At 36.1% G+C, this 23,543-nt stretch overlaps 1 protein-coding gene across 1 annotated transcript; it reads right to left on the bottom strand.

Moving 5' to 3' along the window:
- Window positions 1-11,667: 11,667 nt before the first annotated feature.
- On the bottom strand, window positions 11,668-22,819 carry LOC139967952 (NK1 transcription factor-related protein 1-like). The gene is made up of 2 exons (XM_071972189.1): window positions 21,632-22,819; window positions 11,668-13,986 (listed from the first exon to the last, which is right to left on the bottom strand). The coding sequence occupies exons 1-2, from the start codon at window positions 22,098-22,100 to the stop codon at window positions 13,352-13,354; spliced, it is 1,104 nt and encodes a 367-aa protein (XP_071828290.1). The 5' UTR covers window positions 22,101-22,819; the 3' UTR covers window positions 11,668-13,351.
- Between the last annotated feature and the right edge of the window lie 724 nt (window positions 22,820-23,543).

The raw sequence follows: 23,543 nt of genomic DNA, 5'->3' as shown, positions 1-23,543 counted from the left end.
GATTACTTTAATTACATTTCCTATACAGCAATCTTTTCCTTTCATTTTCCTCACCGGTTTTTTTTTGGGGGGGGGGGTGCATTTGGTGGCATAACGGCGGTATATACTTTGATGGACTTTTCCCTATTCTTATTTGTTATTGACAATAATGTGATGGTATTTGTAAAGAAGCAAACGGGGTAATATTTGATCCTGAAAATGAACGACTCCGTCACCAGTCCGATAGCCTTAAATAGCGAATATCTTTAAATCGATAAAATGCTATATGTTTGTGCACTGTGACGGCATAACATTGCCCCCTTAACCATGAGACCACAATAACTCCGTTTACCGGATTCACACCCCGCTTGAAATGGATTTTGCGAGGTTGATTTTTATTTCTAGTAAGAGGAGAAAAAGAAAGCATCAGAAGAAGAAGAAGAAAAAACAACACTGTAGTCCCCTAATAGGGTCGATATTAGATAATTAAAGATATGGGATACTTGTCGGCCGTGTCATTAAATTACAGTCATTATTTACTCGCTGTACAAACCCCTTACGTCAGTTTTTTTTCTTTTTTGGTATGCAAATGACCAAGCAGGTAATTAGTGATTTACTGCACGGTCGGACAAATCAATTAAGGACTCAAATAGATACCGCTCATGAGGGTCGCGAAATCTGCTCAGTGACGTTGATATTTGGATGGTTGAAGCAAGTTATATAGCTCTCATAAGCTCATTATAGCGAACTCTCATCGTTTCACAAAAGGGCGAAAGATTGAGATTTTGTCTTTAATTGTTAACAACTTTATTATCGGACTGAAGAACGGAGGGGGAGAAAAAAAGACTAGCTTTTATTATTCTTTAATTACTTCATCGGACAATGAAGCAGAGAGGATCAAAGCTACTCATGTATATAGTTAACGATTTAAGACGAGTTAATTTCCACAATCTATACACTTATTTCCTCACCTCTAATTGGGTGATATATTTACAACAATAACCTTGTAAAATGATGGCATGGGTAGACGAAATTGGTCAATTTGTGAAGTGACCACTGATGCCAAATACCCGGATGCGGTTTAGTTCTGTTTTGTTATTAAGAAAAAAAAATAACAACATTAAATTGAGTAATTCTGTGGGTTTTCTCGTCCCCCAAGGTGGCAGTGCACAAAGAAGCAACCCCTTCCTCCTTAATATATGCACATACATTTGAATATTAATTGTTTACGTGGATACGTTTAACAACAAAGTGATCAACAATCTTCTCTTCCGTTAATTACCAAAATGTACCACCCTGTTTTCGAAATTTCTTCTAAAGCTATTAACTGAGGTTGCCAATATTTTATGATTAAGATTTCTATATACTACTTCAAATAAGTAGTGTATAGTTGTGAGGTAAAATGTTCAGGTGGGGTGGGGTCTCAAGTCCGACCCCTGCAGTTCCTCTAATTTGTACACATCGGGGGAGGTTAAAGTACATCTTTAACGATTTTTACTTGATATACAAGTAAATGAACAATGGAAAAACTGACTGGGAAATTATAAACAATTGACAATGATTTTAGTCACATAAATTTCTTTACTCTTTTCCATCGTTTTTTACTTTATTGATATACATAGTCTTTGAAGAGGAAACCTATCCCTCCCCTTACCCCCTCCCCAACCCAATACTAAGATTAATTTACCACGTATAGAATCTGTAATTATGTTCTTAAACTTCTTAACTGGTCCTTCATACGGCAGATACAAGACTTGAACAAGTCTAAATTTGATATTATAATAATAACAGCAATCACTGCATTGAAATAATAAATGTGTTATGTGAATATGATGTTCCTGAAATGATAAAGTTTAGAACATCACCTGATATTCACATGATGTCAATAAAAACAATATTGTTTGCTTTCTCCGTGAAGCTATATAAAGAAAAAGACATGCAAAAGCAAAAAAAAAAACACATACAAAAATAAAATGAAAAGTTGAACCTAAGAGATTGAGATAGATTCACTATGACATCACATATGATGTTAAAGCCATGATATCACCCTAAACGTAGAAAACAAATCACAGTTGTATGGTTAAGTTGTTCACTATGCGCACCTCAATCATGTACAAGCTATACCGGTAATTAACGCCTTTGCAGTGCCATATAACTAACTGCATATTTGAAGAGAGAAAAAAAGAACAGACAGAAAGATCAAGTTTGCGGGTTATTACAAGTAGGCTTCATTTATGATGTAATATCATACATATAACATGAACCAAATACATATATACATAACATAATAAGAGCATATGACTTATTTTCTCTAAGGAACAGAAGGTGTGACCAAAATAAAACAAAAGTTGAAACGTCGAAAGTTGCAGCAGCATATGTGTCAATTGAAAGGGATCAATATGAGCTATTTCGTGGCTGTGAGAAGATCGACATATAGGACATTATAAGAATGTGATAGTTAATGGTGTACCACTTATGTAAAACTCATCAAGACTAAAGGGGGGTCATCACCAGAAAGGTAGGCTAAGTAGTCTACACTCGATTTAATTGGTAATATAAGAACAAAGGGTGATCCTTAGCGAACCTAATGCAGAATATTGACCCGAAAAGGGAGAAAAGAAAAATCAACAACAAAATGGTATTTTATAAAAGGGTTCGATAAACGGCGGCATGGACAGAAATAATACAGGTGTTAAAGTGGACAGGTTGGCTGGCTTGTTCCGTTAATGAAGTCTACAAACGGTCAATATTAAACGGTTAAAAAGGAGAGCCTAAGCGAGCGAGAGAGACAGAGGTGGAGAGAGAGAGGGGAAACAACATTGCATCATATAAACCGCATTTAATAAGAGTTATTACCTTAGACTTCAAAAACGTATGGGGGGATGATGTTTCAAATTTTCTGTTTCCCGTTGTGTAGAGGGGTCATGGACCACTCAATCGATGCCCCGACGGTTTAGTGTACAATTTAGATAAAAAATATCACAAACGAAAAGTAGAAAACATGCATACAGAATGTTCGCGGTGACTGCATCGGTCTATATGTATATATGGTTGACCTCGATATATGGCTTGAAGTTGTATACCAATTCGCACCGACGAATTGTCAACATAAATTTGCAATTGATCGAACTTAGACACAGTACTACAGGTTTTTGATACCACACGAAATTTAATTAGAGAATAATCCATTAATTTTTGTTTTGTGATTTCATGCAAATTTCGATGCTCATACAATTTTCCATGTTAAAATGATTATAACATGCAACATAAATCGGGTTTTTGTTTCTCTTCACGAGTTGAGAGTCAATCTCATGTTTAAGGGATGTATGTATTGAATCATGTGGAAAATGGAAGGGAAATAAATAATGAATAATAATAAATTCGTAAACACTGTATTAAAGGGTACATAACCCTAACCATCATCTTTGGCATTGGCAGAGACGTTAATGATGAACGACTCCCCAACACAGATAAGGAAAAAAATCGTGCTCCCTTTAGGAGATATGCTAGTTTAAAAGTCATGTCTGGGAGCTGCCATTTTGTAAATATATGACGTCATAGTGCCACTAGGATCCGACACCTTTAAATTTCTCTTTGCTTTTCTTTTAATATTTTTATTTTACATAATAATAATATCATATTTTTTCAAGGTAGAATGCCAATAACGTTGACATTGAAACCAATGTTATCGGTTATTTAAAAAGTTAATTTTATAGAAATATTTTTGATTTAGCAAATTTCAAACACCCATCTCCATTCAAAATAATGAACATTAATGTCAAAGAAACACATTTATATATATATATATAAATAAATGAAGCACATGTCGCTCGATGACGTCATATTTAGACTTGATCAAGTCTTTAGGCTTGTGTGAAACGTTATATCTGTGATATCTCCTAAATGGAATCAGTTTTTTCTGAGCTGTTTGGAGAAGTTTTTCTGTTCATGACAGTTATCTCCATCACAGAGACTTATAATGATGGTTGGGTTTGCGTCTCCTGGCTGGAGGGTGGTGTGAGAAGAGAGGGAGGGGGGGGGAGTTCTTCATGACAGTTATCTCCATCACAGAGACTTATAATGATGGTTGGGTTTGCGTCTCCTGGCTGGAGGGTGGAGTGAGGAGAGAGGGAGGGGGGGGGAGTTCTTCATGACAGTTATCTCCATCACAGAGACTTATAATGATGGTTGGGTTTGCGTCTCCTGGCTGGAGGGTGGTGTGAGAAGAGAGGGAGGGGGGGGAGTTCTTCATGACAGTTATCTCCATCACAGAGACTTATAATGATGGTTGGGTTTGCGTCTCCTGGCTGGAGGGTGGTGTGAGAAGAGAGGGAGGGGGGGGGAGTTCTTCATGACAGTTATCTCCATCACAGAGACTTATAATGATGGTTGGGTTTGCGTCTCCTGGCTGGAGGGTGGTGTGAGAAGAGAGGGAGGGGGGGGGGAGTTCTTCATGACAGTTATCTCCATCACAGAGACTTATAATGATGGTTGGGTTTGCGTCTCCTGGCTGGAGGGTGGAGTGAGGAGAGAGGGAGGGGGGGGAGTTCTTCATGACAGTTATCTCCATCACAGAGACTTATAATGATGGTTGGGTTTGCGTCTCCTGGCTGGAGGGTGGTGTGAGAAGAGAGGGAGGGGGGGAGTTCTTCATGACAGTTATCTCCATCACAGAGACTTATAATGATGGTTGGGTTTGCGTCTCCTGGCTGGAGGGTGGTGTGAGAAGAGAGGGAGGGGGGGGAGTTCTTCATGACAGTTATCTCCATCACAGAGACTTATAATGATGGTTGGGTTTGCGTCTCCTGGCTGGAGGGTGGAGTGAGGAGAGAGGGAGGGGGGGGGAGTTCTTCATGACAGTTATCTCCATCACAGAGACTTATAATGATGGTTGGGTTTGTGTCTGCTTTTAAGGCACTCAAGCTCTTTAAAATCTTCTCATTTTTAACTCTCCAACAAGACTGCCTACTTTTATTTAGCAATTAATTGAACGACGACAAAAAAGTATGTTTCATATAATGCACTTTTAAAACTGATGTAAATGGCACTTAAACACTTTCGTAACTGATGTACTAACCCCTATCTTAATTTGCATATTATAAATCTTTACGTCAAAAACAGTGAGAATTACTCTTTAATATTCTTCACAACCAATTCTCTTGTTGTAGGCCCTACGAATCACGAAATTAATATGACAGTTAAACGAGCCACCCCCCCCCCCCTACTGCCCCCTCGAAAAATGCCAAGACTTTTGAATAGCATGTGCAGTGAGAAAAATGTCAACACATTGTAACTGTAAGGGAAATGGAACATACGCCTAGTAGTGAGGTGAAACAAGAAGCATGACTGACAATTCCCTCCCCCCCCCCCGCCTCCCCCGCCTCCCCGCCTCTTACAACTTATTCAAGGTGACTTTTAATTTGACCTATTACCGAGTTTAGTCCGAAAGTCGGAAATACTTTACGACTTTCATACAAAAGTATACATTCTGTAGCGAAGCGCGTAACGCATAACATAAAATGGTCTTGTTTGTTGTTATATCAAGTCTATGACTTATTTAATATAAACACCTCATCACAGGAATATTTGTTGTACTATTAAGGATAGATTATAAGCAATTCTTTCAGGCTTTATTATTTTTGTGTTGTTGGATATAATACCACATAAAAGCTATCTCATATCGATAAGATGATGGGGTTTTATTAATGTGTGAAATGTTACACTATATTTTTTTAAGGGTTAACCTCGGTCAACTATGGAAGGTTCAATTTTACGCTCGAAACGCATAGAGATTCTGATAGTGGTCCAATAAGATGAGACAATGGCCCCGCTGGGAGCCGATACTCTTCGCCTAAACATTTTAATTCACTGATCGGTGACGCGTAAAGAACGTTTAATTGGGATACAAATGACACATGAGAATTTTCTTATTTCCCACCGCTAAGGTAAAGGAAGATGTTACCTCTAAAAAACGCATAGAGGGATGCAACATATGGGAGCCAGATCACGGTGAAAATAATAAACTCTTGGGAGATTCGTTTGATAATTTGCAAATGCACGAGTGGGCGACTTTTATGATGTGGCTCTTGGTAGTGATTTGTATCATTCCACAAGGGGGGGGGGGGGGAGGGAAGGTTCAATAGACGTGTGGCCAATAACATATGTAAGTATTTTCCAAACGATAGGGAATTAAAAAAAAAGACAGAAAAAAATATAAGGAAAAACGACAAATCATTTTGATTTGTTGCCGGAGAAAGTTGCTCAGAAAAAAAAATGAGGTTAAATGTGATTTAAAGAGCCAACAGCATCAAGAGTTCAACGCAATCGAGTTTCGCAAGAGGTAGTTATGATCTAGTTATACATGAGCTCGAAACTAACGTCGAAGTTAAAGAAGGGAAAAAACAAGAAATACAAACCACAAGAAAAATATGTGGTCTTCATGTTTGGTAGGAAACTATTTAAGTCCAATATCTGATAAATGACTGTTAACGAGAAGTTGTTTTAGTGATCTAGTTTTCAAGTGTGTCATAAACACTTTCACTCTATACCGACGGTGACTGTGTATTGAGATCCAATTTATAAATGATTCTCGGCGAGTTGAACCATTTTGTACATGAAGTTTGGTCGTGATATGGTCAACAGTGGGGGTACGGTGGGGGGTAACAAGGTAATTGAAAGCGGGGGAGAAGGGAGTGGGTGCAAGGGTGGGTAAAAAATATGTAATTACAGCTCTACCAGATGACCTTCGTGGACTAGAATATATATAGCCTATATTCTCTCTTTATTTCCGCAAGATGATAATACAAAAAATATAATAGAATAGCTATACTATCATCTCAAATAGATGAATGTAAGGGAATAAGATTCTATTTATCAGTCCTAGTTGAATTTCTGTACTATTAACTTTTGAGAAATGACCTCTTAAACATCTGATGATCATCAATTAAAGTGACTGAACCACTTAGTCTAGCACAGACCATCATAGTCAAGGGTGCGCTGTTGTTCATATGAAATGTAAAAAAAACCTTTTTGTTTTATTAAATTATTAGAATTTATAAAGCAATGTATTAACATCATTAACATTAACTTTCGGGCCTGCGCTGCGGAGTTAACGTCATTATCAATTTAGTCTTTAAGAGGCTTTTCTGAGATTTAGCAGTTAGAAGGTCCAAAACAGAATATCTTGAAAAACCGAATACCGAATATGTAAACATGGCTATCGCTCAATTGCATCTTTTTTTTCTTGGACTATGACATATCGAGGTTAAAAGTTTGCTTAAAGTACGATCTTTTCAAAATGGGGGTACTAAGTTATTTAAATGATCATATGTACAATACTGCCAATAGTGTCAATACAACGGAGAGATCGGTTGCTTATAACGCATATAAAATATACGCAATTTAGCACAAAACATATGCGAAATATTAATTTTCTCTTGCGACTATCACTTGTACTGTCAAATTATGTCATATGTTATGGTTTAATCTGTAACATTGTACCGGTATACACATATGTGGTTTACATGTTAATACTTTATCATAGGAAATTGTGGAATATACTTCGGCTAAATATGTGTCAACAATACGATTATATGTCTGATCTAGTTTTGACAAAAGTTCCCAGGTTTGACCGACTAGACAATAAGAGGAGAGAGTTCATAGCGCCTTTAAACTAGTTTTAGTTTTGTAACGGGAATTTTTCTTACAGAAATGATATACGTTAAATGCAGAGAAATTCAGCTGTTACAACTAGTTTATATATATTCTTAATTTATCGCACCGGTAAGTCAAGTAACATGAACAAGTTCTGTGTTAACTGGACCGTACATAGGGCTACATAAAAATATGATTATATTATAAAGGCAGTGATTTTTGTCGTGTTGCCATGACGACAATAAATACTTTGCCTGGTTCTGGAATGTGTTATGATTATCAATGAACTAAAATATGAAATATACCCCGCAATCAAAATAAACAAGAGAATGTTGGGACAATTGAATGTTCATCTTGCATGCTGCACGTATTAAAACTTATAGTCTTCCAGCAAATAAATAGTGAAATTATCGACAGTAATTTAAAGAGGTTCATCAGTTAAAAAAAAGAATTATCCAGTCTACCACATAGACTATTAGATCCACGACTAGGTCAGCTTTAATCGAGAAGTAAAGCAGAAATCACAATTGGAAAACTAAAGAGGTTTAACCGCTTATAAGGTCATTATGTTTGTCGTCCATGTTACAGAGTTGTTGACAATTGGCAATTCATAATCATGGACGTTAAATATGAATCTAAGAGATTGACTTCGGTCAGCTTGTGGCTTTGATAAGCCAATGAGGCTTCTTCGCGAGTTCCTGCTTGCAGGAAGATCTCAAATACATACATACATACATTAGTATTGACTAAAAACTGCTAGAATACTTCAAAGTAGTTAAAATAAATTTCTTAAGATTCTTCTGATTCTCCAACTTTACTGTAGGCCTACCTATCATTGAGAATTTTCAGAAAAGACGATTAAATTTATCAGTGTGGATAACTATTTTAAGAGTGGTTGCTGTAAAGTGGTTTCTGAAAGTTGAGCATGGGTGGTCATTATCTCACTTTCTAGCATATTTGTGACAAAATACTGATGACGTATAGAGAAAACATTAATAACGAAATAGAAAAGAGAAATGCTAATGATAATATGATGTTTGAATTTTGGTAAAAATCAAATTTATTTTAAACTAATTTAGGACCAAAGATTAACAATAACGCGTGAGATAAGTAATCAACGCCATCAATAACTTTGGTCTTAAACGGTAACCAATATACCCTCAGTTTTAATGCAGGCTACTAACCAGACTAAGAAAGCATTTAGTGATTCCTTGCCTCCTTTTACATAAGAACATGTACAGTTATAATGCACGTCTTTGCCATTGTTAACTTCAAGTGGTCAGCAAATTTAGTACCTGCACAGGCTGCACTGAGCCTTCATCCGCGCTTTGTCATGGTGTTTACAAAGCTTAGGAAGAGTTTGACCTCAGATAAACTTTGACATCCGTAACAAACAATACAGTCATTTTAAACACTGTGGTGGAACTAAAAATACCAAATATCAAGTTTACTAGGTTGTCAGGCTTTGACCACTATTGATTTCAAATGAACTTTGACCTCTACAAAACTAACCGGGGACATTGTACTTCGAGGCTTAGATAGAAAGAACGTATACAAAATGTGCAATTCATTTAAGCTTTATTTTTGGAGTAATCATGTTTACAAGTTTTTTTATCTTTGCCTCTCCTAACCTAAATGGCCTTTGACCTCTACAAGAGGTTATGATTATTGTACCGTAACTATAAGGTGTATCTACAAAACATGTTTGAACTTCCGCCAAGCTTTACTATTGGAGTTAACGCGTTAACAAGTTGGTGTTTAAACTTTCACCTCTAATGACCTTTGACCTCCACAAAACATCTGTGTCCTTGAACGTACTAATGTTATAGTCCACATGTTATGTATGATTTTTATCCCAGCCATACCAGTGTGGGTTTTCGTGTTACCAAGGTTTTCAGACTTTGACTTCAAATGACCTCAAATGGCGTTTTCCCTCAAAAGCTAAAAAAAAAGTGAATAAGTAGCTTCTGGGAGGTTCTGACCTTCCAAGTTACGATTCCAAGACAACGAGAAGTGTCCAAATCGAGAATTAAATATCCGAAATTAGGGAAGAATGCTAAGATGGGTGGCAGTAAAATGCGTGTTTCAAGTTTGAGTTAGTGACCATTATTTTTGACTGTCTAGCATAAATCGGGGCCAGGCTGGTGACATGTAATGTGCCAAAAATATTGCATTGTAAAGTTTAAATGACATTTCCTCTTCTTTTTTTATTGAGAAAAGAAAATGAAACAGTCAAGTAAAATAATATATATTATGATACTATCGTTCTGGCGCATGTTCCAAACACAAAACTAGGTTAAACAAGACCTATGCAATGGTATTTTGAAATGACTATAGTACCAACAACGTTGAAAGTACATCGTTGTTAACTCTCATCAAACGCTATTGTACCCAAAGGGAGAGTCTCGGAAGATTTTACACCCTTGTTTTTGTCCGTATCTAGCGACCAGGTAATATTTTTACCATTGGCGCCAGTATCTTTGAATTAAAACCATCCGTCCAGGTGAACGGGGTTACATGTTTCTCAAATGAATCACTCCTAGAAAATGCGCCGACAGGGAACAAACGTTTCCTTCCTTTACTTGTTTTTCCCCCATTTTTGTCTTATTCTTACCTTATTTTTTTTTTATTAACAAGACGATTTAATTCGTTCCAAAGCTCGAGAGAAATGAAGAAAAATACCATATATTTTTTTTTGGCAATTTCGAATTGATTTTTCCCCAATTCGGACATTATAGCACCGCTGAGAATGAAATCGCAAATTTGAAATATGGTTGAAGGTAGCAACGGGACAATCACTTTAATCAAAAACCTAATGATAACCCGATGAAGCATGTAGGCCTAGTAAATCACACATCTGTGGAACGCGCAAAGGGAAGTAATTCTTGTCACTTGGGAGTGCCAGACAACGTCAAACACAACAGTGCCCGTGTTTCACCTGGTATTAACAATTGCCATCATGCGTAAAAACAGGTTGAGCTACGTTGCAAACGTAATTACTTTGAGGTGCAAACAATGACATCTCGATGTGTTGTGATACTGGTCACTAAATGTGCTAAATCTGTCGTTCATATATCTAACTATATATATATATATATATGTATGTATATATATATATATATATATACATACATAAATAATTAAGAAAACTAGAATGTTTAGCATTCATGTTCGCGATATACATGAGCATATCTTAGTAAGTTTGTGGTTAGGCGATTACTCTGAACAGAGTTTAATTGAATTAAATCAATGTCAATTTGACACGTCCTTACTATTTAATGTAAAGTCATGAGAAGTATAGATTATGAGTGTGGGAGCATTGCAGGGGGGGGGGGGGGGTTGGGGGAGCAAGGAAGAGAGGGAGGGAGGGTACAAAAGTCATTGTTGTTATCAGGATAGGTTCACAAATGGGGTGGCTACTGAACGAATCGCAGTGTCCTTTCTGAAAGTTCTACGAGGCTGAATTCACCAGGTCAGGTTTGAGACCATGACACATAGTAGCATCAGGATAAGACATTGTACATGTTCACCTATCAACGCAGACATAAGAAAATCAATAATTCGAGTAGGTCATGGGAAGAGAGGGGAAGGAGGGGTGCATGGGATGGGTGGAGGAGGGGTAAGTGGTATAATGGAGTAGAGATCCAGCTTCAATCACATTTAATAGTCAGTTGGGACCGGAGAGAAAAGATAAAGAGCGATTATAAAGAATATCTTGTTAGTAAAAACGAGAAAGAATTATTTTGTTCATGAGATGTGGTTCTTTGGTCCTTGGATCTAAAACAACTTTTTGAATTGATTTGATGGATACCTCTAGTTGATAGTGAAATCCCATTCATTAGCATCACTTTTGTGTGGGGGAGGGGAGGAGTACAGTGTAACCAAGTGCAATCTTAATTATTTCAGTTACACTCGGTATTAATTTGGGAAACAAATTTCTCCCACCAAACCCCAAAATTTTAATATTACAAACATATATACAGTCAGTTTAAAACTTATAATCGTACACGCATGAAAAATAATACAAGAACATAATTTGAAATTCATTTGGCAAGAGTCATGTTTTCATGTTCATATAAATTGATAAAACTTCAGTGGATTCTATTTACATAGAATATTTACAAAACATAAAAGTTGATAATGTATTATGATATTATGTTCACAAAAAGAAAAAAAACCTTCTCTATGTACAACATTTGTTTACTCTAATGTTTTCGAAGTCGAGGAAAATATCTCGCAAATACTTTTATTTGTTTTTAAAACAGAAACCTGCTTGATATTTGTAAATAATGTTCCTCTCTGATTTGTTTTTTATTGCAAAGTCAAAAGTGATAATTCACTCTTCTGAGGAACATGCAGTTTGCAACACTTCCAAAAAGTGACTTTTGATTCTTTTTGCTGTTAACAATAATTTAATGTTTAATGTTAAAGGTAAACTGAGCATCATGTTTTACAGGCCGGCAAATCTAAATCAATTCCCTTACCTCTGGTACTTACAGAGATGTATAGGAGTGAGCTTCTCCAATCAATGAGTTATTATTGTGAGTATAAATTCTGTAACATCATATGAAAAAAAAAACGACTGGTCTCATCATTCTATACCATTAAACTTATCTCAACGATGTTTTACCTAGTACCTGCATTTTGAGATCAATTTCATGATATCATATATATATTTATCTCCATCGTTATAATTTTCAGAGACAAATAGCGATCTTACATATCCTTTAGCAGGTTTTGCCGTTTGACCAATCACAACGAAGTATATGACACGTAACGCCGAACGCGCTATGTAAAAGTCTGTGTGCAACAATACAGCTACAATTAACGTTCACTGTAGGGGTGGGTACACGGTGCTAATCTCGTTACTGTGAATCAATTAATTAGAATAAACCAGAAGCAAACAGAATAAAGGCTAATTTAAACCAAGGACGCAACTCACACGCACGACGATATGCGCAAAATAAAGGCACAACACAAAACACAGCGTCACACGCATTGAAACAATTGGAAACTCATTTACACACGGGTACACCGTTCTTATACTTGAAGTTCACGATTCATTTTGCTGAGATATGATTACGTCATTCTACATAAAACGTATGCATGTATAAGCGGAGGTACGGTTTCCACGTTAACTATGTGGCCTGTATAGAAGTTTAAAAAATTTAAAAAATGCAGTGACGTAATAAAGTCTGGTTGGTTATAGATCTATATTAACCTGTAAAACTTATACACGTACATAATTGGTGAATATAGTGACGTCACACAGAACTCGACGGAGCATGAAGAGAAATAAGCAACCGATGACATCATACTTATTATTGTTAACGGCTATGATAAGGAATGTAGATGTTGACGTCATTAATCCTTAATCCTAATCACAATGTTTTTAATTAGTTTAAAAACATTTACATTTTCTTAACGTTGAATTATTAACTACAGCATAGCGGCACATGAAAGATGCTTATTAATTGCATGATGCTTTTAAGTTGCTTATAATTATAGATTTTCATAAGATCAAAACCAGCCATTGTTTGCTTCTAGAAATTACTAAATTTTAGGACATTTTTGGTAGCCCCAATCGACTGTAGGTAAGAAAAATCGGGTGCTGATACTAGATGGACTCCACTTTAGGTATTAATTTCACCACGCAGCTGTACTTGGAGTGTAGATTAGGGTAAAATATCAAGAATGATTAGGATCTATACCTATTCCGTCACAAATAACCTATGTGGCCATAATGGCAATGTCCATGCAGTAGATTGGAAGATGCTGAACTGGCAAGGACTGGGTACTGCATACCAAGTGGGTGGGGAAGCCTACCGATTGAAGGGTGGGCAGTCGCAAAGGGTGAAGTCGGCGACCCGTACAGGAAACTACCACCATAATACGGTAACGTCCCTATCAGTGATGTGGAATGGTCCGATGCGCCAGGTGAAGACGAAGTTGGTGCGTTTGGGTCCATCCCTGGGTTCTGCTTCTTCCATTTGGTTCGGCGATTCTGGAACCAAATCTTGACTTGCGTTTCTGTTAAGCTCAGGGATAATGCCAGATTTAATCGTTCGCAAACCGACAAATAACGAGTTGTTTTAAACTTGTTTTCAAGTGCTACGAGTTGCTCGTAGGTGAACGCTGTCCTAGCACGTCTCGGCTTCGACATCTTACCTCCGCCGTCGCTCGATTCGGAATCGTCGTCGTCGGGAAGTTTATATTGATCTGGGAAATCTGGCTCGTCTCGATCATCGCTGACATTTCGGCGATCTCCGGAGACAAGTCGGTTATCGCCCACTAACGTGACGTCATACCCATCGTCGCAAGATTTTATTGACAAATTATTCTCGGATGTTTCATCTATGAAAAGGAAAATAAACAGAAACAGACGATCGATTAAAATCAGCAAACAAAATCAGTCTAATGTCAGAATTAACGTTCACTTCCTGGCGGTAACAAGAAATATGAATGCGATTAATTGTGATTACTTTACGTTTTTCAATTAGATCCCACTCTCGTGTGTTATGTACGATAGTGGGTTTCTTTATGCGTATATATGCCCATCAGTCATGCGAGTGTCACTATAGTTGTACATGCATGTGGAATATTGGTTTTCTTTCTTTTGTACAGAAATAACAGAAATATCTCGCGAATTAATAATTTAGCTTATGTTGTTGTTGAAATTGATTAATGCCATAGGTTTGAAATCAAATTACATAGGTATAATTATTTTGTATTTTGTATAATAATTTAGTAATATAGTTTATCAATCATGAGCGTGTTAAAAATTTCGATGGCAATTCATCAATTATTTTGTGTAGAGAATCTTTGGAAGTAACCCCATCCCCCCACCCCCAATTCTATTGTTTTACCGATATTATTTTTAGTCACCCAAACGATAGTTCTCATTGTTGTTCTTCAAGCCAGATTCTGACGTCATTCTTACGTAATATTCAATGCTGAATAAGATTGTATTATTTTGCAAAATGAGGGTATACGTGCAATCTCGCTCTAAACCTTATTTGACAGAATAATAGTATCCTGTTTACATATATTAAACATTTACGTACAACGGGTGCCATCCCGTTTAAACAGTCTTCCGTACAACACAGCGCCGTTCCAGACATGGGTTCCCAACTAAGTCACAGTTCCACAAACCCCTCTCACAATTAATCTCGAAGTAGTTCATTGATTTATATGACATGAGCGGTTTCGTTCAGTGGAACCAATAAATACAAATTGTTTTGATGCCATTTTGAAAGTTACTTTTATCATATCTTCAATTTAAATATATATATTTATAAAAAATAGACCAACCACGGAGCGATCTATTACAGTCTGCTGCGGGCGCAACGCGATGAATAGTTCGTCCCCATTATATGAATCGGGGGTAGTTACCGCTCGCAGCGGAGGGTCGCGACAAAACTAGCTAGTCCAATTTACACCTGTTCACCGGATTGCCCAAAACTCGACAGTTACAACTAGACGTGAGGGAGAAAAAAAATCACTTTGAAATAAAAATCGCTGTTATGACTTTCACAAGCGCGTTACAAAAGTTCGGTCAAAGGTATTTTGTTAAAATTTTGGAATATTTTTGAAGGCGATACCAATTAGGATCTGGGTGGGGACTACTTAAGGGCAATTTCAATATTTAGCTGCTCTTGTGTGTGACTGAATTATAAAATCGTATATTAAATCTTGATGTGAACCGCAAAGGATTCTGGGGGTTGCCAATTTTCATTTCAGGAAATATTTTTGTAACCGAAGAAAACGTTTAAAGTTTGAGGTTGTGTATATAATTTAGCGGTAGAATTTTGGTTACACTAAAAGCTCTGGTAAATTAGAAATAATTAGCGGTTGACAAGAAAAACACGTGGTGTGTCTGCATAAAGTTAACTGCTATTAAAGAGTAAACCATTAAGCAACGTGATATTTTATAAAACGAAAAAAAAATGGAATTTGGCCAGTAAGTAAAAACAGAATCAGCATACTTGGCTTTTTTTTGGGTAAACTTCAAGTGCACATTTAGGGCAAACATCTGGGAAAAAAATCTGAAATATTCTTACAACTTTGATTGATTTGATTAATCTTTATATCATTTGATATTTATAATTCTGATTCAACTTAATTTCATTTGATTGGTTTTTATTGGATTTGAGTTTGACTACATTTGACAGTGATTTTGATTGAGACTTTCACTGAAATTTATTTTGTTTAAAATTCAACGATTGCTTAGCTTGTACAATTTGCTTCATTAAATCAATTACATTTTAAACATAACAAGTATATTATGATAAAGTTATTTCAAGAAAAAAGCATGATGACCATTCTAGCAGATTCCGCGTTCTGCAAGATGAAAGAGGACAGTTGATCATGTATCTTATCCTTCTTAAACATCCCACCTCCCAACCCACCTCCCACTTCCCCCCCCCCCAAAAAAAACAATATGACTAAAAGAAAAACGTAAGCAATATATACTATGAAATCACTCATAAAATTGTTGAAATTATTCAAACATGGAATAAATTATTGCTTTTAACTGCCAGCCAATTTTAACCGAAATAAGAATCTTTAAATAAAAAATATTGCCCAGTCTGAAGAAGGACTACTATACCTCTATTTATTTGACCGGATTAGGCCTCCACCTCTGCCCCTCCCCCTCCCCCGATTACAAATAGATCAGAAAATGCCTGTGATTTATTTTTGGGAGGCTAACAAAATTGGAGATAAGATATTCGTTGCATATCCTAATTTATTTACATTTCACTGACTATCTTATACATATATGTTCATTACAATTTTTGGCCTCATAACTGGAGGAAATATAACACACAGCAGTCTCAAATATATAGAAAGCAATTTTTTTTTCGAAGAATTATCCAGTAACTATAAATTTGTGTTATATATTTCAAATTGTACATTACGGTTAATAACTGCTCTTGCTTGTTTATTAGTGAGTCTGTGTTTGCGTGCGTATGTGCGTGCGTGCGTTTTTACCAATCCGATTAAATTTAACCGATATTTCAGCGATGTCTTTGTTATTATTATATATTTGTTATAGAAATTTTCTCATCAAATATTCGACAGGTGAAGCGTTCATGAACCTGACCAGAAAAAAGAAAGCCGACGTTTTGAAGCAGATAAGATGGTTTTTTACAATTTTCGCCACAGGGCAATTAAGAATAAAAACTACAGACAACCCAATTACTAAACTTAATTGCAACATGAATTTTAAAGCATTAAAATTAACGAAAAGCTTTTATCTTTAATTTACGGTAAACAGTTAATGACAAATGTTAAGAAGGGTTTCTTCGCTAGAGCGGAAAATATGACAAAAGATTTCATTTCATTCACTCACACCGAATCTAACATCAATCATTTCCACAATTAGCCAATCATCCAGATATTCCTCGTTAAATTAAAGGGATCGTAATACCTCTTGGCCAGGTAAATCACCAAAGATTGACAGGTGTATATATATATATATATATTAAACCATTGGTAGTAATTTTTTGTTGCGATACTGTTTTATCGTCGTCCCTGTTTGTTTTAGGTTTTAGGTTTTTGATTTTCGTTTTTCTTTCATTGACAAATAAACATTGATATAGTTTAGTTTGTGATAAAGAAAAAGAGTGGATATTTATCTTTTACAGTTTGGGGAGTAAAGCGAAAAATTAGCAATAGAATTGTCTTCATCAATATATTATATATTATTCAGTTTCCGGTACGAGTTGTGTAATCATAGTTGCAAAGCAAAATATTAAAAATCATAAAGTTAGTAATGTGAACTTTCGTGTGTGTCAGTATGTATATGCGTGTGTGTATGTGGGGAGGGGGGTCCTGTATTTTTCCACATTACCCCTATGAGTTCCCTAACGTTGTATGAGGATGACTTTATTTATTTTCCTCTATTGGACATTTCAGCGATGAAACAAAATAAATATTAGGTAGAGAATAAATAAGCGACAACAAGCAAACCAGTGTTGTGTCTGAAGATATTTGGACATAGAATTCCTTTTCTCACATCCAGAATTAAATAAGCTAAGGAAATACCTTCAAATAACGACATAGGTATATGTGTTGTGAACTGCACCCATGTCTTCCCTATACTCCCTCTCTTCCCGCTACACTATCCCACCCCTCCCCTCACCCTCCCCCTCCCCCATGTTATCCCATGTTCAAATATGTGGTATATTAAAAACTGCCGCACGGCCTATATTCTTAGAACATCCTCGTGTCGACCTCGTTTTCCTGCAGTTGATGTCGTGAGACCAGAGAATCATTTAGGACTACCTAGTTTACCGGTACCCCTTTAAGCACTGTCTCGTTTAGATTCATTACAATTTGTGGCTTACGCCTTTAGTTGCAAAAGTACAACACTTCCATTTTACAGGTCATTACCGCTACCGCTTAGGCGTTTCCTATAATTGATGATTCAATGGTAAAATTGGGTACGAGAAGATAAATATGAGAAGCTAGAAGGGTATGCATTGGATTTGACAAATGGTGATAATTAAACCGTGAAAGAACAAGACGAAAAATAAACTGCCATTCATGAAATCAGGAGTTAAAAAATTTCGCTTTAATTGCCTTCTATAATAATGATAAGCAACACGGAATTAACACACTTTATTAAACTGGAACGTAAGTAGATGTCACAAGGAGAAAAGTAAGATGGAGTCGAGAGATCAAAACTTTTTGGGGATTTGGTTGGCTTAGAATTTTGCAGAAAAGAAAAAGAAAAAAAAACAACGACAATATTAAACTGGCATTGATAGATGATGATTAAAGATTAGTTTGAAGTTGACAAGAAGTAAAGCTATAGATGTCAGAGCTTTCCATTTTTAGGGTAAATGAGAAAGTTGTAAGATATCTTAAAATTTTGCTTAATTTCGTATAATTATTCAGTAAAACGTTTTTAGTTAAAAGTCTTTATGAAAAAGTGTTACATTGAATTTTTGTCAACTGAATTAACACATTAAAAATGACGTTGCTTCTTAACGTAACGTTTAAGTGGGGATGAGGTCACGGAGATGGGGGGGGGGATGGAGGGGTGAACGGAATAGTTGCATAGTGCTTAGAGTTTTGCTTGAGAGTGGCCTTTGGGGTGAAACAATTTTTCAACTTTCTCAGATTTCAAGTGTAACACAAAATAGTTTCTTAATTAATCTGTGACACTTCGTTTGTTTTAACAGTGTTAATTTGAAGGGGACACAAAATCATGATAAAACCAAGGTCGAAGCGTCTGTTAAGTTTGTCCTGTCAATTAAGCTTATAATGACAAACAGATGTTTCTTTCTAAAATAGAAAGTTTCCGACTTGAACCAAATTTTACTTTATTTCAAAGTATTACATCCAATGAATTGTAACTAAAACGTTATGTTCATAATATACGGATAAACATTAATGTTATCTTTCAGCGAAATGAACACTTTTTATTCTTTCTCAATATATAAACCGTTCCAAAACGTTTATTTATTTTATTTTTTCATCAATCATATATGCTTATAAAACTCGAGAGTTTAGCCTTCCGGAATTGTATTATCTGTATGACGTCATTTTTTAATGTTTAAGTTTTTAATTTAAATAATAAAATACCATATATATTTTTTTGTACTATATTCATATTCATTTAATCCAAAAATACTCCCCCCCCCCCATCTCTCCTGCTGAAAGTTTCACGTATTGATATGTTGTAAAAAAATATACATACAAAATTCCGATAGAATACAAAACATTACTTTTTAGCTCGCTGACAATATTTCACACATACTTCTGTTTTTTTTTTCAATATTTACTCGATACATAAATTGCATATTTAGTTCGAGCTACAACAATTGTTCTTTGACCTTTTATAAAATTGGAATAACTTTTATGAAATGAATCAAACTGGGTCGCCAATTTTTCTACTTATTTGACTTATGTTTTAATAACATATCTCATGCTCAACAACACATACCCAATAACAATTTTTTGATATCCGGTTATATTAAATGGTTTAGAATGAGGCTAAATACCTCACTTTTTAAAGCAAATTCCAGAATGTAAAATCATTCTATTTTTGGTATTTTGTAATCCAGACTAACAAGGGCATTTCCTTCCACAAAAAAAAAACCCTACACGCAAGAAAAACCCATCAAATCCAAACTTGTCGGGAATGAATTAGGAAACAAGTTTCACCCCATGCACACCAAAGAGAGAAAAAAAAAATTCAAAAAACTTACAATTGCTTTACGAAGTGTCCTACCATGTAAAGAAACAAGTTTGAACTGTTTAATCTAATTCATATAACCGCTTTTTAACAATGTCGTAAAAGTTTTCGATATATATACGATTTGTTTGATTTATTTATTTGTCATCAAAAGCTTGTAAAATTCCACAAAGGGCAATTAAGCGATGTAGCGAGGAACGCAAACAAAAGTGGTCTTTTCCGTTTTGGCAAGTTTGGTAGAGCCGTTATATGTGCTAGAAAAGTCATCCAATTCACCAAAATGAACTAAACGAGTGTCAGAACGATACAATACACCTATAACTACTTCCTTTCCTATTAACATGAAGAAAAAAAAGTTAACCACACATATGACCTGAATCATATCGACAAAATAGAGACAAAAATATAAGAAATAGAATCATTCGATGAGTCTATAGTTGCTTTCTGTATAAATGTACAACAAGCTAATGACGAGAGGGGAATCAGAAGGGATACAGACCAATGGCCAGGATAAACTTTGGTGAGGGTGGGGGGGGGGGGTGGAGGGAGTCATAGAAACTTGTGATGAATAACGTATTCACATTTCCATAAGATGCTAAAAGGTAAAATGAAGGTTTCAGTAAAGTTATACAATTATGTTCCCCTGCCCTAAAAATCCTTAATGCCTTAAAATGCCTTAACAATCTTTTCTGCCAATTATGTGAAAAAGAAAAGTGATGATATTATGAATCATTGTTATCTTCACTTTGTTAACGTGTTTCGGTTACCTTTTGTTGAAGTTGATTTTGGGTTGAGTGTTGGGACGAGTGTGCCTTAATTTCATAAATTGTAAGTTAGTATAACATTTTACTTTGAAATTAAACATTTGGCTAAACTTGCCGGAAACGATAATGGTGGTAATATAAGAATTGAAAAGTTAATATTGCGCAAAATAAAACAAAAGAAAAAAGTAGAACTAATACATTTTTGACACATATGTCATTTGTAATAAAAGTTTGATTGTAGGCGAAAATATTTTTGTCTAAAACAGAATTCAAGTCCACGCTAGCTTTCCCTTTCAAAAAAAACCGCTGTTAATATTTTCCCATTTACCCTTTGCTGTTGTCAGTACCTTATACACGAACAAGTGTTATTATTGTGCCCCACTTTCTCAATTTTGACCGCAGGTATTGCGATATGTTCCCTAAAAAATCATGTAAAATTAAGAGTTTGTTTAATTATTTCTACAATGTTTGTTTTATGTCAAATATGTCAATATTGATGTTATTTTGAGTAAACAAACGTTTTTACGGTCGGAGGTGATTATATGTCATGCCCGTTTTATTATTTTCGTAGATTTATGAAAACGAAAATTAAACAAAATCGTTTTCGTAAGTTAAAGAAAATAACTTCAGTGAATTAATTTTATTACATTAAAGAAACGTAAACTATATACGATAATGCAGAGTTATGCAACACGTGCAACATAGACAAACATTCTTTCAATGGAAGTTAACAGTAAAGAGCATATATTTTTGTTTATGAATATTGTTGTTTACAAATACAATATTGAAATGGGTTACATTATATATAATTATAAGGCATTGTTTCATGCATGCATATAATATTACTTACCATTATTCATTCAATGCATCACGCAATATTTCGCCAGTGCTTGACAGCTCTGTCGAGTCAACCCTTCACCCCCATTCAAACTCCCCCTCAACCCCTCCCTGCCCCCTCCCTCTCCCTATCCTTCCCCTTCTTCCTCTCCACCAAAAATTAAAGAATAATATTGATGATAAAATAACTTACGTCTTGATATCGATGGTGAAAGCCTCTGATGGTTTGCTGGGCTGATTTCACGAGAATCAAAATGTTTTCCACAGATGGCTAAATCGGAATCTATTGTCATCTTTTGTCTTGTACTCTCAGTCGCCATCCTCTGTTTCTCTGAGACTATTGTTATCCTTTGTTTCTCTGAGACCATTGTTATCCTTTGTTTCTCTCTACCAGTAAATTTCTGTGGGTCTAAAATGTCCATCACCGAGAAGGATGTTGGTTCGTATTTGTCGCTTACATTCTGGCTCTCTGCTGCTGCTTCATCGGTAGGAGTAGCGTCCGGATGATCCGCGACCCTTTGCACATACGATGGAGATAGGGCCGGTCTGGGGCTGTTTCTGTCCCTTGTTTCTTGTTGACCGATTTGACGCCCCAGTGTGTCCCCGCTAGGGGTAGCAGGGCCCTGGCGCGGGCCTGAAACTAAGTCACCACTCGGATGCATTTCGATAAATCAAAGCCTCACAGATGCAAAACCAAACAAATAATTTAAAAATCGTTCGAATTTTCCTCTCAAGAAAAATTGGATAGTGAAAGCTGCGAACAGTTTCTGTCAAAAGATGAACTTGTTCTTTAGTCCAAACTTTGAATGAAGAAAGACTTTAAGTTTATCTCCGAAAATACGCCAGTCTTCTAGACCTCATTCTACTCAAAGAGAGTATAAAAAAGCCACCAAAAATAGCAACCACAAAATATGCGAATAAAAAGTTTCTTCCAAAAACTTTGCCCGTCAAGGTGTAATACACGCTGTTCTCCCCCGTCGAACGTTTCCACAGTGCAATAATTGACTTTTTGCATGTACCCGCTCGGAAAGGGCTAGCGGTTATGAATGGCAACAGATTGCCTGGCGTACCTGCGCGGTTGATATTTCTCTCTCACGGCTCTCTCCACCTATCTCGATTGGTGTGTCTACAACGAGTGATGTGTAAGATTACTTTGATGGGTTAGTACACATACAACACACACGTTGTTCGGGGCTATCTTTTAATCACGTAATTGAAACAGCGCGTTTGTGGCTTAATTTTATCCCCGTCATTAACGCTCCGTGGTTTTAATTGGTGGCTAAAATTAATTGGAGCGTGGCTTAGACCTCGAGAGCTCAGATTGGTTTTAGTTTATATTCAATTGATTTCGACTTTTTTTCTTTCTTTCTTTTTTTGGCTCTTGCTCTCTACAGTATAGTTCTGGCCTGTTGGTCAGCTCAATTAGGTGTCTAAATAAGTATTTCTTAATATTCGGACCGTTGCACTCGCAAACAATGGTAGCTTGTATTACCACTCAATATAAGGGTTGGTAAGAAAAGCGGGTCGCCCTGGTGAAGAAGGGCAGAGTAAAAAAAAACAAGAAGGGAAGCTGAAATGGGTGTGAATACCATAGGCTAGTTCTTTCTGACAATAAAACGAATTGGCTAATAAAACAGACAATGAATGTGTTAGTTGGGCGGTAAGATCAAAGGCTTACGTGGAGTCCCCCTTCTCTGTTCTCTTCTTTGATGGAGAAAAGAAAAAGAAGAAGATGGCTATAGGTAAGAATTGGTAAGAATCGGTTTGTATTATTGGTGTATTATTCATTCTTTAAAAAAGGAAAAAAATCTTGAATGATTTCCACCCTTTGAAATGTCGTCCTAGCACCTGTGTCGTAAAAGAGGAAACACCGGGAACTGGTCCCTGGACGATATCGTTTGAATTTCATTGACCTAGTCTGACCTCTGAGAGCATCAGCGAGGGTCAAGACTCTCCTCCGAGAAAACTAGTACGACACTACTCGGAATGACCTATATAATCAGTTTTGTTTGTGTTATTAACAAATCAAAACCGCTGTTAGATCAATCACCTACATTTTGTCCTACTTATAAATGATCAATACCAAAATCCAACCTGATTGTTAA

Source organism: Apostichopus japonicus, chromosome 5 (genome assembly GCF_037975245.1).
Source record: "Apostichopus japonicus isolate 1M-3 chromosome 5, ASM3797524v1, whole genome shotgun sequence".
NCBI lineage: Eukaryota > Metazoa > Echinodermata > Holothuroidea > Aspidochirotida > Stichopodidae > Apostichopus > Apostichopus japonicus.
This window is presented reverse-complemented; position numbering and strand designations above follow the sequence as displayed.

Coding starts and splice junctions, on each gene's coding strand:
- LOC139967952 (XM_071972189.1), bottom strand. CDS start 22,100: ATGCATCCGAGTGGTGACTTAGTTTCAGGCCCGCGCCAGGGCCCTGCT. Junction 13,987..21,631: donor TTCACCATCGATATCAAGAC/GTAAGTTATTTT, acceptor TCCTTTTCATAG/ATGAAACATCCGAGAATAAT.